The sequence below is a fragment of the Etheostoma cragini genome, chromosome 12 (genome assembly GCF_013103735.1).
Source record: "Etheostoma cragini isolate CJK2018 chromosome 12, CSU_Ecrag_1.0, whole genome shotgun sequence".
In the NCBI taxonomy this organism is placed as follows: domain Eukaryota; kingdom Metazoa; phylum Chordata; class Actinopteri; order Perciformes; family Percidae; genus Etheostoma; species Etheostoma cragini.
Window position 1 is genome coordinate 24821322 of NC_048418.1, and position 14850 is coordinate 24836171.

Consider the following 14850-nt stretch of genomic DNA (forward strand, 5'->3'; position numbering starts at 1 on the left):
CAGTATTAGGGGACCACTAAGGTCTATATAAAAGAGACTTCAGATCCAGTATTAAGGGACCACTAAGGTCTATATAAAAGAGACTTCAGATACAATATTAAGGGACCACTAAGGTCTATATTAAAGCATCCAAAAAGCAGCATGTCATGTCATAGGACCCTCTGCCTGTTTCAGAGAGCCCCCCCAACACACATCCAGTTTAAGCTCCCCACAAACAAAGGGCTGACAGATGTGCTGTGTGATTTAAGGCCCAACTCCCTGGCCGTGAGCCATGAAGGAATGCTGCCAGATGTTGTTGGAGCTTCTTTGGGAAAAAAACACACAACTTAAGCCCTCTTTCAGGAGACATTTCAGGGCTGATTAACTGCTTTAGGTTAGGTTTCCCTAACCTAAAAACCTGCCACACTGGATTATATAGACCTTAGTGGTCCCTAATAATGTATCTGAAGTCTCTTTTTTATAGACCTTAGTGGTCCCTAATACTGTATCTGAAGTCTCTTTTATATAGACCTTAGTGGTCCCTAATACTGTATCTGAAGTCTCTTTATATAGACCTTAGTGGTCCCTAATACTGTATCTGAAGTCTCTTTTATATAGACCTTAGTGGTCCCTAATACTGTATCTGAAGTCTCTATATGTAGACCTTAGTGATGTAAATTAATGGTAGTCAAGAAAAGCTACATAAATGTCAAAAAAGCATTCAATATGTCAATATATCTTATATTGATTGATCATAGTTTTGTACAAACTGATTGAAAGATTGGTGTAAATCTTATTTATCATAAATATAATTCAGTAGAAAAATAAACCTTGCTGTTGCAAATTTTCAAAAAGTTTCTATATCCGAAATTTGGTTTCTCTCAACCCAAATTGTCAAAAACATAATGTGGATGGTTCCGTACGGTAGAATAAATAAAAAACTTTTGAATTTGAATTTGGGTGTTTAATTAAATTTTATAGCATTTGAAGAAGAAATGTGATAAAAGAACGTTAGAAAAAAGTAGATAGAAAAATGTCAAAAAGCGCAGAACTAATTGACAAAGTGACAAAAACCTTGAAAAAAGAAAGAAAAACTGTAACAAGAAAGTGTCTTACGGTTTTAATTTAAAATTTGGACCCAGAAAAACAAAAAGCAGCGTGGTCAACGGGAAGGGAAGACAACACGAGTTAAAAATGCCTCCTCCGAGTTTTAGCTCTCTCCCAACCAGATGGACGTGTTTCAGATCCCAGTTCCAGCCGGAGCTGGCGAGTCCATCCCAAATGTGGTTTTATGATCTGCAGTCAGCGCGCCAGCGATGGCATGCGCGTGTGAATTTGTGCCGGCTGTAACCTTTTAAAGCTCTACTTCCCTGGTGTTTTGTTCATGAAATGTGCTCCGTGGTTATGTCAGGGTTTGTGTTGTGGTTTTTCTTAGCAGGGCTGGTGCCGTAAAGATGCGGGCTGCCGCCGTGGCTCTGACTCTGCTCAGTGTTTTCATCAGCCTGGGCCGCTTGTCTGCTCACCGGGCCAGACCGACCCAGAACCAGAACGACCCAAAACCGCCCAATCAAGGGACGGAACCCAAGAACAAGAACCAGCCGCACATCATCTTTATCCTCACAGACGACCAGGTGTGTGTGTGTGTGTGTGTGTGTGTGTTGATTTTATATTGTGTAACTGACTCTGAGACTGTGAATTACCCAAAGACTCTCTTTGTACCATGGTGGTCTTCAGCTTTCATGGAAATATGAATGAAGGCAATGTTTCCCTATTTCTAATGTTGGGGTCATTCTAGGTGTGTGTGCATGCACTTTTGTGTGTGCACACCTCACGACGTTAATCTGACTACAATACCTATCAAAAATGAAATATACAGTAGAGATATTCTGATACCAGTATTGCCTCCGATACCATCTAAAACGCTGGTATTGTATCTGGAAGTACTGGAGTTCATCTGATACCACATAATAAAGAAAAAGAAAGTAACACACCGTACCCCCCTAACTGCTCAACTGGCGGCACCCCCATGCTGACATCTCTCCATTGTGCATTTGTGTGGAAAAAAATATATTTTGGAATATTGGATACTAGTGTGGACTTCACCGAACAACAGGAAATAGAGGTATGGATTGTCACAACTTTTATGCTTTTCTGTCACATCTACTGCAGTCAGATTCACTGTGTTCCCTCAGAAGGAATCACTGCACATGAGTAGGCCCTTATAATGACATTTTGAACATGTTTAGGTGCTAACTCTAGCAGGAGGATAAGATGGTGTAGGCAGCACCGACAGGTTTCATTTTTTTTGCTACTGACAGCACTCCAACTACCCAAACAACAGAGCTACGTGTAGGAATCGCCTGGAATTCTCCTTTAAGGTGTTTACTGTGGTAATGGACTAAGGGTGGGAGTAGGATTTGGTATTTGGTTTTGGTTTCAGCAGAATCCCAACCGGTGGATTCGGTATTTGGCAAATCCCAAACCCTGAACCCCAAAAATCTGGATTGGGTGCATCCCTAGACGAGATGGATAAGAATCAGCGTGTCTGTGACCGCCTGGGAGACAAGTATCACAGAGGACTTACCCAAGTAGTATTTTAAACGTCAAGTTAATTCCGTCCCTGGAGATGGAAAGGCCAAATGTTCTATGTAAATCATCGAAACATTCAACCGAGCTCTGTCCTGCCTCTACCGCAGGGCTTCAACGACATCGGCTACCACAACCCGACCATCAAGACTCCCACTCTGGACAAGCTGGCGGCGGAGGGCGTGACGCTGGAGAACTACTACGTTCAGCCCATCTGTACGCCGTCCCGCAGCCAGCTCCTCACCGGCAGGTACACAGCATCTGCACTACGGTTTGGGGGGGCTAATTGACATTTTTCTGCCAGATATTACAATTATGATTCAATTTGCGATTAAAAAAAACCAAAACATTTAGTTAAAACATGTCAGGAAGCATTATAACATGAGACACCATCAAAACTACTCAATATTATTATGCAGGGATGAGAACATGGATATGAATCAATTCAGTTGTAGTTATAGTATCAAATCATAACAAGAGTTATCCTAAGACACTTTACAGATAGAGTAAGTCTAAGGACAGACCCAGGCTCTTGGTAGGCCATGCCTGACGGTTGGGGGTGTGAGGAAAATTGGCAATAATAGTCACAATAAAGATAATGGAACTATGACTAGAAATAGTAGTTCATGGTGTAGCAGGACACTGCAGGACGTAGTCAGTGTGTCAAAGAAAGTCCCCCGGCAGTCTAAAACTATAACAGCAGAATTGAGAGCTTTTTGAAAACAATTAGTCGGTCTCTAGACATTGCCTCTAGAAGTGTATTATCCCCCTTTTTGTTTTGTTAAAGAAGGAAAAGAAAATCCCAATACTCAATGTTTCTAAAATAGCAATAAATTAAAATGCAAATCCAATCAGCGCCCGTGGTTTGGTGAAGGAATCAAATCGGGACGAAAGTATATCACCCCAGCCCTCTAGAGTCTGGTAGAAAGCCAATAACAAGTGTTTTTTCCCTCCAGATATCAGATCCACACAGGACTCCAGCACTCCATTATCAGACCCAGCCAGCCGAGCTGTCTGCCTGCCCACATGGACACCCTGCCTGAGAGACTGCGCCAGGCCGGCTACACCACACACATGGTCGGCAAGTGGCACCTGGGCTTCTACAGGTGAGGGAATGCTTCACACATGGATGGATACGACCAGGAGCTTCCATTCTATGGTCACTATTAAACACTAAGTTCACCCTCATGAGGGTCAAGATTCCAGATGGGCCCATCTAAGCTTTCATTTTCTGTAAGGCAGAACAGGATACCCAAGGCTCGGTGCATACAATTCTTAGCTATTAAAGTAGTAATTGTTAACATATTGATATATTTATACATAATGTTGAAATGTGGAACAGTAAATCCTTACGATTAACTATCTGTGGATGGCTTCCGTGCCTATAGGTCAGCAGCCTATCATCAATGTGCCTATATATCTATATCCTAATGAATAATATGTTGGATTTAGGTTAATGATAGCTATATCGAGAGATAGATACTTAAACTAAAACAATAATTTGGCAGCCCCCCCTGCAGCAACTCCGAGGACCCCCTAGGGGTCCCGGACTCTCATTGAAGATCTCTGGTTAAAGCAGTTTGTAAGCTGCTTGTGTAGAACATCCATCCATCCATCCATCCATCCTTGTTCGCTTATCCGGTATCGGGTTGCGGGGGAAGCAGCTCCAGCATGGGACCCCAAACCTTTCCTGAGCCACATTAACCAGCTTCGACTAAGGATCCCAAGGCGTTCCCAGGCCAGGTTGGAGATATAATCTCTCCACATAGTCCTGGGTCTTCTCCGAGGCCTCCTCCCTCCTCTCGGATGACTGTGCTTCTCACCCTATCTCTAAGGGAGACGCCAGCCCCCCCCCCCCCCCCCCCCCCCCCCCCCCCCCCCCCCCCCCCCCCTCCTGAGGAAACCCATTTTGGCCGCTTGTACCCTGGACCTCGTTCTTTTGGTCATGACCTAGCCTTCATGACCATCGGTGAGGGTAGGAACCAAAACTGACTGGTAGATGGAGAGCTTTGCCTTCTGGCTCAGCTTTTTTTTGTCACACCGGTGTAATAAATTGAATGTAAACCCCACCCCCCCTGCTGCACTGATTCTCCAACCAATCTCCCGCTCCATGGTCCCCTCCCTCTCAAAGCCTCGAGGTATTTACTCTCCTTCCTGCAGACCAGTATAATAGAAAGCTGATGCTCAGGTAACTTCATCTGTCCTCTTTCCTCCAGGAAGGCATGCCTGCCCACCAGAAAGGGGTTTGACAGTTTCTTCGGTTCTCTAACAGGAAGTGTGGATTACTACAGGTAAAAGTGTATTATTATTATTATTATATTATATGTACTATGAATCCAGATCAGCATGCCCTGGGATCATACTCTGCTCCGCCTACCCTAACAACCACAGTCCCGTGGTGTCACGATGGGGGTTATCAACTAGTTCAATCAACCCAGGCCTAAAAGAGGCGGGGCTGGCACAGCATGACCAATAACAAACATCTATCAGAACCGCATATATATATGAGATGACATATATCCTTTACGAAATCCTGTAGGCTAAACTCAGACAATCAAACATTTGAATGTGTTTTTATATTTATTAATTCAAGGGCGAAATCACCATAACCAGACTCCATTTTAATTATCAGTACTTTTATCATAGTAAAACCCAAATAGCCTATACGTGATTCCCTCTTCTTAAAATCTTTATCTTTCATAAAGAGACCCATCGGGGAATGTTAACCGGGGTGTGGGTCTCTCTCTCTCTCCCTCCCTCTACTCGATACTCAAAGCCCTGGGTTGAACCTGAAGTTACCTCGTCACCTCTGGACTGATTAGAATATGTGTTGTCCCTGTAGGTTTCTATGACTCACATGTCTCCATCTGTCTCTAGTTATGGGTCCTGCGATGGTCCGGGCTTGTGTGGGTATGATCTCCACAACGACGAGGGCGTGGCATGGGGCCAGGAAGGGAAATACTCCACCACGCTGTTCACGCAGAGAGCTCGCAAGATCCTGGAGAGTCACGATCCCACGGACCGGCCCCTCTTCCTGCTGCTCTCCCTCCAGGTATCACGCTGTGAAAACCTTCTCTGGAACATGGTTCAATTTTAAGCCCCTCAAAATCTAATAAGAAGAAAGAGCAGAAGGAGAGAAAGCATCTTTTTTTTCATGAATAGTTGCAGAGAATAGGTCAAATACAACCCAGCCTGACGTGTTTGGATGCAGCGTTAGTTTATGACTCTGTGTGGGGGGGTCCAAAACGTTGGAACAACATTGAGGCCACATTAAAGTCTTTTGTTGTCTATGAGCCTCGGAATCTTATTTACAGACTGTTTGGCACACATGGACTTTAAACCGCATTTAATTAAACGCAGGCCCAACCGAAAATGTAACTGGGGGCGTTTACACATATAGTCCTCGTTAACACATATACTAGTTGCTTTTCAGCAAAAATAGCCATTTTGATTGGGGAAAATGGAATCCACGTGATCCAAAGAGTTTTTGGTTGTGTGTGTGTGTGTGGGGGGGGGGAGGTTGATTTTTTCACTGTAATGCCTTCTGCGCTGCTCTCTGATGCTAAGAAACAGATGGTAGAGGCAACTGAAACATCCCTGCATGTAAACGCTATTAAACACTACACTTGGCAGCAGGTAACGTTAGCTAGCAGCTGGACTAAACACGGATAAAATGCTGAGAGCTAAACGGTGTAGACATTTGTCGGTATTTCACTAGAGAGGATTCCAACAACAGTCTAAAAAGCAGCACAGGCTCAGCCTTGCCAGACTGGTGGTGCATTCAAAGTTATAGTAAAATACCCTTTTCCCATCCAGTGGTTGTTGTTTTTTTCAAGAATTTACTAGTGACATAAGTTATTGTTATTACATTTTTAATTTTGACCCTGTGGCCTTAGCACAGGGTATGTTAAAAGAACCAAACTCGGTCCTCTTTAAGAGGACCAACAGGAAAGGGACTCAGTTCTCTTTCTGGTCCACTTCAGCTCTGACAGAGCCTCAAAGATACAATACACACATTGCGTTGTGTTCACAATGCACAACCCAGTCTTTAAGGGAACAGTACTCGGACCAGCTCCCAAGGAGTTCTGGGTTTGTTTACAAATGTGCAAGAAATGCTGACTAATAGGTCTGAGTTTTCAAACACATCACATCACATCACATCACATCACCCCAAGAACCCCATCCCCACAGTGAACCACGGGGGTGGAGCATCGGGCTGTGGGGAGGTTTTTCAGCAGCCGGGAGTGGGAAACTGGTCAGAGTTGAGGGAAAGATGGATGGTGCTAAATACAGGGATATATTTAAAGATAGAGCAGGTCTAGACCTCTCTATAATTTACAGATAGAGCAGGTCTAGACCACTCTATAATTTACAGATAGAGCGGGTCTAGACCACTCTATAATTTATAGATAGAGCAGGTCTAGACCACTCTATAATCTACAGATAGAGCAGGTCTAGACCACATTCTATAATTTACAGATAAAGCAGGTCTAGACCACATTCTATAATTTACAAAGCCCCAACTATTCTAGTCATTCCCCCAAGAGCAAGCATTTAGTGCAACAGTGACGAGGAAAAACTCCTTTTAGGAAGAAACCTGGGCCAGACCCAGACTCTTGGTAGGTGGAGTCTGACCAGGCCGGTTGGGGGGGGATGCACAGTGACAATAATCATCACAATAGAGATAATAGAACAGACTACAAATGGTAGTCGTAGTAGTTCATGTCCTAGCAGGGTGTTACAGGGTGTAGCGTGGCATAAAATAGCAAAGGTGGACATAGCGGGACACAGCTGGGTTCAGCAGGACACTGCAGGACTTCGCAGAGCGTAGCAGGGTGTCGCCAGGGGATGCAGCTGGACCACAGCGACAACTGCCACCAAGATCTTGTTGCCATCCTAATCCAAGGAAATACAGTATGCTGGGCAAAAAGAAAACCTAAGGCCTCCAGGGAGCTAGGTTAGTAGCAAGGATTTCGGGGACAGAATGCACACAAATAATGAGATCCATCCATCCATCTTCATCCGCTTATCCGGTATCGGGTCGCGGGGGCAGCAGCTCCAGTAGGGGGCCCCAAACTTCCCTTTCCCGAGCACAAATAATGAGATATCTGAGATATTTTGCCTATTTCTATTCTCCACATAACATAGGCTGCAAAGGCATCCTGGCATCACCACTTTCAGTATTTTTCAATACTCTGCACCACTTGGATTTCTTAGGACTTTATATTTGTATTACCCATGTAAGTCTCCTCTATTGCTTTAAATGTGATAGTGGAGACTTACATGGGTTATAAACATGTGTCTGATTTTCTGTTGCAATTTGTGGGAGATTCCCTTTTTCTACCAAAATGCTTGTACTATTGGTTTTATGTAAAGTTCTGCACGAGATACAAAAAATAATTACAAATAACCAATTCAAAAATAATGAAATCAAATGTACAAAGTACAAAGTGTAAAGTTTTTTTTTCTCCAGGCAGTTCACACTCCTCTCCAGATCCCCAAGTCCTACATCTACCCGTACCGCGGCATGGCCAACGTCGCCCGGAGGAAGTTTGCCGCCATGGTGTCCACGGTGGACGAGGCAGTCCGAAATGTCACCTACGCTCTGAGAAAGTACGGGTACTACCGGAACAGCGTTATCATCTTCTCCACCGACAACGGGGCCCAGCCCTTCACCGGAGGGAGCAACTGGCCGCTCCGAGGCCGAAAGGTACAAATACCTTATATATTTAGCCTTTTCTACATCAATATTACTGCAGAATTCAGTTTTAATAATATCTCCTACTTGCCTGTAAAAACTAATTCACCTTGCCTTTTACAGCTTCCGTTGGTTAGAGACTTTTTGTCATTCTTTGGTTGTTTTTTATAGTTAAAGAAACATATCTGCAGTCCTTCTTATGCCAAATAAGGAGGAGTTTATGTTTAATTAAAATGTATCTTGGATCAAAATAAAGTAATTCTCATAACATTATCCTCAAGTGCTTGCAGCTTTTCACATGATGTGATATAAAATATCAGGAGGTGAATCAAATACAATATCATATCAAATATAAGGGGGTGGCAGTAGCTCAGTCCAAAGGGAGGTGGGTTTGGAACTGGAGGGTCACAGTCCCCATACTGACCGAAGTACAGAATGTGGACTGGTAGCTGCAGAGATGCCAGTTCACCTTTTGGGCACTGCCAAGGTGCTCTTGAGCAAACAACCCCCCCTCAACCGCTCAGGGCGCCTGTCGCAGCCCACTCGCTCGACATCTCTCCATTAGTGCATGTACAGTATATGACAGCATGTGTGTGCAGTTCAGGCCTGTGTGTAACAAGGGTGTAAATTGTAATTTCCCCACAGGGGATCAATGAAGAGTATAACTTATTATTATTAAAGTGATGCTGTAAATATCAGAGGTGCATAGAGAGATCTCAGCCAACTAACGGGACCGGCTTTGCCGACTGTAGCTGAACCTCCTGCCTGTGTTTCCAGGGTACGTATTGGGAAGGTGGGGTCCGTGGCGTGGCGTTTGTTCACAGCCCCCTGTTGAGACGCAGGAGACGGGTCTCCAAAGCTCTGCTCCACATCACCGACTGGTTCCCCACACTGGTGGGCCTGGCCGGGGGAAACACCAGCCAGGTCAGTGGAACTCACTACCTGTATGAGAACAACATTGTAGCAGTACTCGGTGCCTTCATGGGTTACCCTCAGCAGAGTCTCGCGTTACCAGACCTACCTCCCAATGGAGATACCTTTGCTCTTGATCTATCATGATAAGCGCACAACAGGCCACATAAACACTACACTGTGTTCTAGCTCATGAATTACGTGTTTGGGCGAGTCAGTGCAGTCTGTACAGCTCCCAAAGAGCTTTTTTGGCATAGTACACAAGTAGGTTTCCATTGCCTAAGCAGATAAACAATCGACATTATATGACTAATCCAGAAGCCCAATAGCCCCTATTACCAAATTAATTCATTATCATTTCTGTTTGGTAAATTAATGACTTCATTAATGGTGCCAGATGAAATACTCTAATATAATGGAGGACTGTAATCATAGTTCCTTCTGGCACACATAAGAGCGTCTCATTGCTCTCCAGCAGACTTTTCCTGTCTATTCAGAGTGTTTTTGTTTCCCTGTCAGAGTCCCGGCCTGGATGGTTTCGATGTTTGGCCCGCCATCAGCGAGGGGAAGGAGTCACCTCGTCAGGAGATCCTTCACAACATCGACCCCCTGCACAAACCTCCTGCTCAGACCATGAACTGGCACGTCAGCACAGAACGGGCATCAGGTGACTACCAAAACAACAAGTCAAAAAGGTGGCGTACTAAAAGCTACTTTGGTCAGGGCGTCACAACATTTCACTTGTGAGATAAATAACAGAACTGCACATGCATGGCAGTAGGCTGGTAATTGGGTGTACATGTAGTATTTGTGGTACTGTGTGTGTTAGAGGAAGCAGCATGGTGAGTGACAAGCAGGGTAGTTCATTATTACATCATCGCATTTAACTTGTTTTTGCATTGTTATAGCACCACATCTCATGGTTTCATCATTGTTCAGTTGTCATGGGAATACTAAATGTGCAACTGCTTAACTAGTAATGACAAATATGTAGATTAAACTATTGTGCAAGTTGCTCTTAGTGCAGTATTGTGATGTCTCAGAGTCGTATCAGCACCCAGAGATGACATGTTAAAAGATTTATTGTCTGTGGTAGGAATGATTTCTTATAAATTTGATGCAAATGCTTCATTTTGAGGTGGGTTTATGGCATTTTGAATGCAGTGTTTAATTTTGAGCTAGATTCGTCATGTATGCATGTCCTGTAGCTAGTATAAAGAGCAGTAGAATATGGCTAAGTATGTATAAGTGTAGTTACAATTTGTACATTTGTAAGTGAATGAATAGAACACTATGGGTGGGATGGGGGGGGGGGGGGGCTTGGGGGCTTGGAGGGTTGGTTGTTCCAGGATGCAGAGTTCAGTAGGGGGACAGCTGCAGGAAAGAAACTCCCTCTGAACCTGCTGGTTCAGGTGCAGAGAGACCTGTAACGCCTTCCGGAGGGTGGTGGTGTAAACAGTCTGTGGTTAGGGTGGGGACGGTCTTTGATGATGCTGCACGCCTTACGCAAGCAGCGCTTCCCCTGATGGCCTCGATGGAGGGGGGTGAGGAACCTACTGTGTTACATACTGTAACTACAATTATACATAATGATATTCTACTGCTTTTCATACTGTTCAACCTGCACATAAACTTACTACTTTTCTCACTACGCTTAATACTGTTAAGTCAATGAACGGCATTCTCACATAGGTGTTGCTTAGGGTTGGGTACCGAACCCTGTACCTTAACCGGTACCGACCGAATCACGTCAGTGACACGTCAGTACTACTGAGTATTGGTTAATGTAATGTAATGTTTTCTTTGTTTTGCCGGTAGGCAAACCGAAAGGCGCGAAGAAGCCAAAGAAGAAGAAGAAGATCCTGAAGCAGAAACCAAAGCAGAAGGCAGAATTCAGGTTGAAGACCACCAAGAAACCTCTGACATTTTCCAGTCATGCTGCTAAGTCTAAAGCCAAGCCCCTTCAATCCAAGACCAAAGTCTACCCTCAGAACCAGAGACCGTCCCATTATATTCCACATCTGAAGTCCCACTCCAGCAAGTCTCCGTCGGTGTCAGGAACATCTCGCCCTAAATCTCAGCCTCAGGTCCAATCCCGGGTCAAGTCAAAATCCAGACGCAACACATCCCAGAACCTGTCCCTGGCAAGAACGCCTCGACCAAAATCCAAGACACAGCCCAAACTACATTTAAAGTCAAAGTCAAGGCGGACATCATCCCAACACCAGAACATGTCCCAGCCGGGGACGCCTCCGCGAAACCCCCGTCCCACTCCCCAGTTCAGTCTCCAGCAGGTGTGGGACACGTCGGTCCAGGCCGCCATCAGGGTTGGAGACTGGAAGCTGCTGACAGGAGACCCAGGACACGGAGACTGGGTCCCCCCACAGGTACTGCAGCACATTGGGGCTGCTCCATTATAGAAAAAAAAACAACCTCACGCACAGCAAAGAATCGCAAATGTTTTCAATATTAAAATCTTTAAAAAAATATTTAACACCGTTACTCGTCGACTTTTGGAAAGATGTTGCATTTGCTGTGACAATTCCCTTCATACTTCTCCTGCACTCACTTTATAATCTAATAAAAAAATAAAAAATAAAAAACATTAATAATAAAACAAATAATGCAAATGAAAGAAAAACTAAAATAAATTAGATCAAAATAAATTAGTGTCATGAAAAGTTATTCAGCAAATACGTTACAAAGAGTTTACTTGCTAAACCTAACGTGCAAAATGCATTTTGATCCTAGTTTAGTTTATTGGTTTACACATAAACAAATACTACAGATTAATATACACAGAATCAATACGAGCTGTGACGGAGAGATGAAAAAAAATCCAATCCAAGAGATACTCCAGTTAAAATGAAAAGCTAAATTAAAATAGTAAAATAGAACTCTGTCCTTTCAACCGTCCTCAGGTCCTTCCCACGCTCCCCGGACGCTGGTGGAACCTGGAGCGGGCCGTCTCCCCCCTCCCCAAACCCTCCTCCCCGAAAACCGTGTGGCTGTTCAACATCACGGCCGACCCGTGCGAGCGCCAGGACCTGGCCGACCAGAGACCGGACGTGGTCCAGCGGCTGATGGCCCGGCTCGCCCACTACAACCGAACCGCCGTGCCGGTCTATTTCCCGCCCGACGACCCTCGAGCCGATCCCAGCCGGCACAAGGGGGCCTGGGTGCCCTGGGTGCACGGAGACGAGGGCGAGGAGGGGAAGTACCGCGGGGTGTACAAGAAAGGGAAGAACAAGAAGAAGAGGAAGAAGCCTGCGTGCCCGCTGTGCAAGCTGCAGGCGTTCTTTCTGAAACTGAACACCAGGATGATGTCCAACCGGATCTGAGGTGTCCACCACAGCCCCGAAACCATTGTGTCAAAGACCTCTTTGTTTTCCTAAAAACCAGGGGAAGTGTTAGCCGGGGGAGTAATTCCACTAAACAGCATTCCCTTTTCTACACACTCCTCTACAAATCAAGTCCAACCATTTATGTACTGTCACACATCTCATCTGAGACCAGGGCTCTGAGGGGACACCAGGACCCTCATGTAAGACTTGATTCAGGCTTTTCACTGGGTCAGTTCACTCAAACCACGACATCTTCTCAGACTTATCCCTTGTGATATCTGGCCATGCAGTAGGATGGACTAGCCTCTAATCTAATGGGGATTTTTCTGCCAGATATTGCGATTACGACTCAATTTGTGGTTATTGTTGTTGTTTTTTATTGTTTGTTTTTTTCAAATACACTGAAAGTAGGACATTTCTGTAAACAATCTGTGATATGTAATATCATTCCAGCCTTTATCTTATGAACAAACAGTAAGTTTAAAAATGAAAAGAGGAATAAAAACACCAAACACTCAACAAAATATTTCCCATTCGACTGATTCAGCTAATCGCATTCCTTCAAATCGTGATTTGGTTTTGAGAACAGAGCTGCACAGTTAATCGCAGTTTTATCAAAATCGCAATTTGGACAAGTGCAATATCCAAATTGTAGTGGGGCGCAATATTTATTAACCCTTGTGTTGTCCTCAAACTGACCCGATTCATTGTGTTTTATATCAGAAATATGGATTTCTTTCAGCCAAATTGCCTAGAAATAACATGGATGATGAGGTAAAGTGAATGATTACTTTGGGTGTTTTATTTAATCTTATAGCGTCTGAAGTCATTTTTTTTAATATCCGGACTGAACTTTGACATCTACCCCTCTGTGATCCACTCAGCATCCTCTGATCTTAACTATTAGTCAAAAGAATTCATAATTTCTGCCTTTTTAACTAAAACCTATGTATAATTTGATATATAAGTGTGTATAAATGAGGTTTTTTGACCCCATCTTCCAAGAATAAGTGTAAAACCTGTTATTAAACCAGCTTAGTTTTTTTTTTTTAAAGCGCCAATAGCTGGAAAAGTTACAAAAACACTGGAAAAGCACAAAAAAATATATTAATTTTCAATTTTGACCTGGAAGAACAAGTTGATGGTTAACGGGAAGACAACACGAGGGTCAAAGTCCAAATATGTGTCAAACCATTCTGGATGGAAGTATTGTGGGAAAACATCTTTGTTTGGTACAGATCCTCCCACTATAATCATTTTAATTTTTGAAGATGAAATATTGGTCAATGAAAATGAGACTAATATTACAAACACGATCATTCCCTTTAAGATTGTGAATCATATTGCAATCGCAATAAAGAGTCAAAATAACCCCAATTAGATATTTTCCTCATATTGTGCAGCCCTGATACAAACTCTTGACTCGACAGATAGGAACCCCCATACCCTGGGTATTTTTTGGGAGTAAAAGTACTGCATGGAAAGGCAGAACTTACAGTAACATGAAAACGTGAACTGATCCTTTAGATTTGTAACTCTTCTGGTGGTGAGGTGGTTTTTCTTCACTAATGTGACCGCTGACACACTGCTCAGCACCTGATTGGTTATGTGATTTTATAAACTGTGTGTCCACTGTTTTCTCATCATCACGCCTGTTATTCCTGTTTGAAATGTCGTCAAACCCAAACTGACAGAGTCCTCGGCACGAGGACCGACGCTGTGCGGCAGTGAGATGATGATCACACTGTAAATCTTCTCATTATGTAATGTTCTTTAACTTGGAGCTATCTGAACCTAAGATTTGGGTTTGGAAGCAATGCGCAAATGTTTACATTTGACAGTGAAAGTGCATGATCATGATCTTTTTTTCTTTCTTGTGTAATATAGACACGTTTTCACGTTGTACATTGCACATCCCAGTGAATACCAATGTGTTTTTTAATGTATGTTGTCATATACATTTACATCACTGTGGCTGTTTGAATGTATTGACTATGAATTTACAGTACGTGTTTTTACTTCACTACGTTGTACTGTGAACAGCAGAAACTGCCAATGGAGCATGTCACGTATTCAGTCCTATACAGAACTACCAGTATAATTACAACAACATTTTCAATTTCAACATTTCTAAGTTGTTTTTTTTAAGACATTAAAGGTGCTCTGAGCGATGTTGGGTGAAGTTACTTCTTGTTGATGTTCAAAGTAGTTTCAAACAAAACAAGACTAGCTTTCCCTTCCCTCATCCTGTCCCAGTTACAGTATTAGGGGACCACTAAGGTCTATATAAAGAGACTTCAGATACAGTATTAGGGACCACTAAGGTCTATA

At 43.6% G+C, this 14850-nt stretch overlaps 1 protein-coding gene across 1 annotated transcript in view; it reads left to right on the forward strand.

The window, feature by feature from the left end:
* LOC117954743 (arylsulfatase I-like) overlaps positions 1-13271 on the forward strand; it is a 14414-nt gene extending 1143 nt beyond the window's left edge. The window contains exons 2-11 of the mRNA XM_034888709.1: positions 1418-1610; positions 2676-2815; positions 3522-3671; positions 4782-4856; positions 5443-5617; positions 8039-8275; positions 9041-9187; positions 9695-9842; positions 10994-11562; positions 12097-13271. Coding sequence (XP_034744600.1) covers positions 1434-1610; positions 2676-2815; positions 3522-3671; positions 4782-4856; positions 5443-5617; positions 8039-8275; positions 9041-9187; positions 9695-9842; positions 10994-11562; positions 12097-12516 — 2238 coding nt within the window. The 5' untranslated portion in view covers positions 1418-1433 and the 3' untranslated portion in view covers positions 12517-13271. The remainder of the gene's footprint in view (positions 1-1417; positions 1611-2675; positions 2816-3521; positions 3672-4781; positions 4857-5442; positions 5618-8038; positions 8276-9040; positions 9188-9694; positions 9843-10993; positions 11563-12096) is intronic.
* Positions 13272-14850: the final 1579 nt, after the last annotated feature.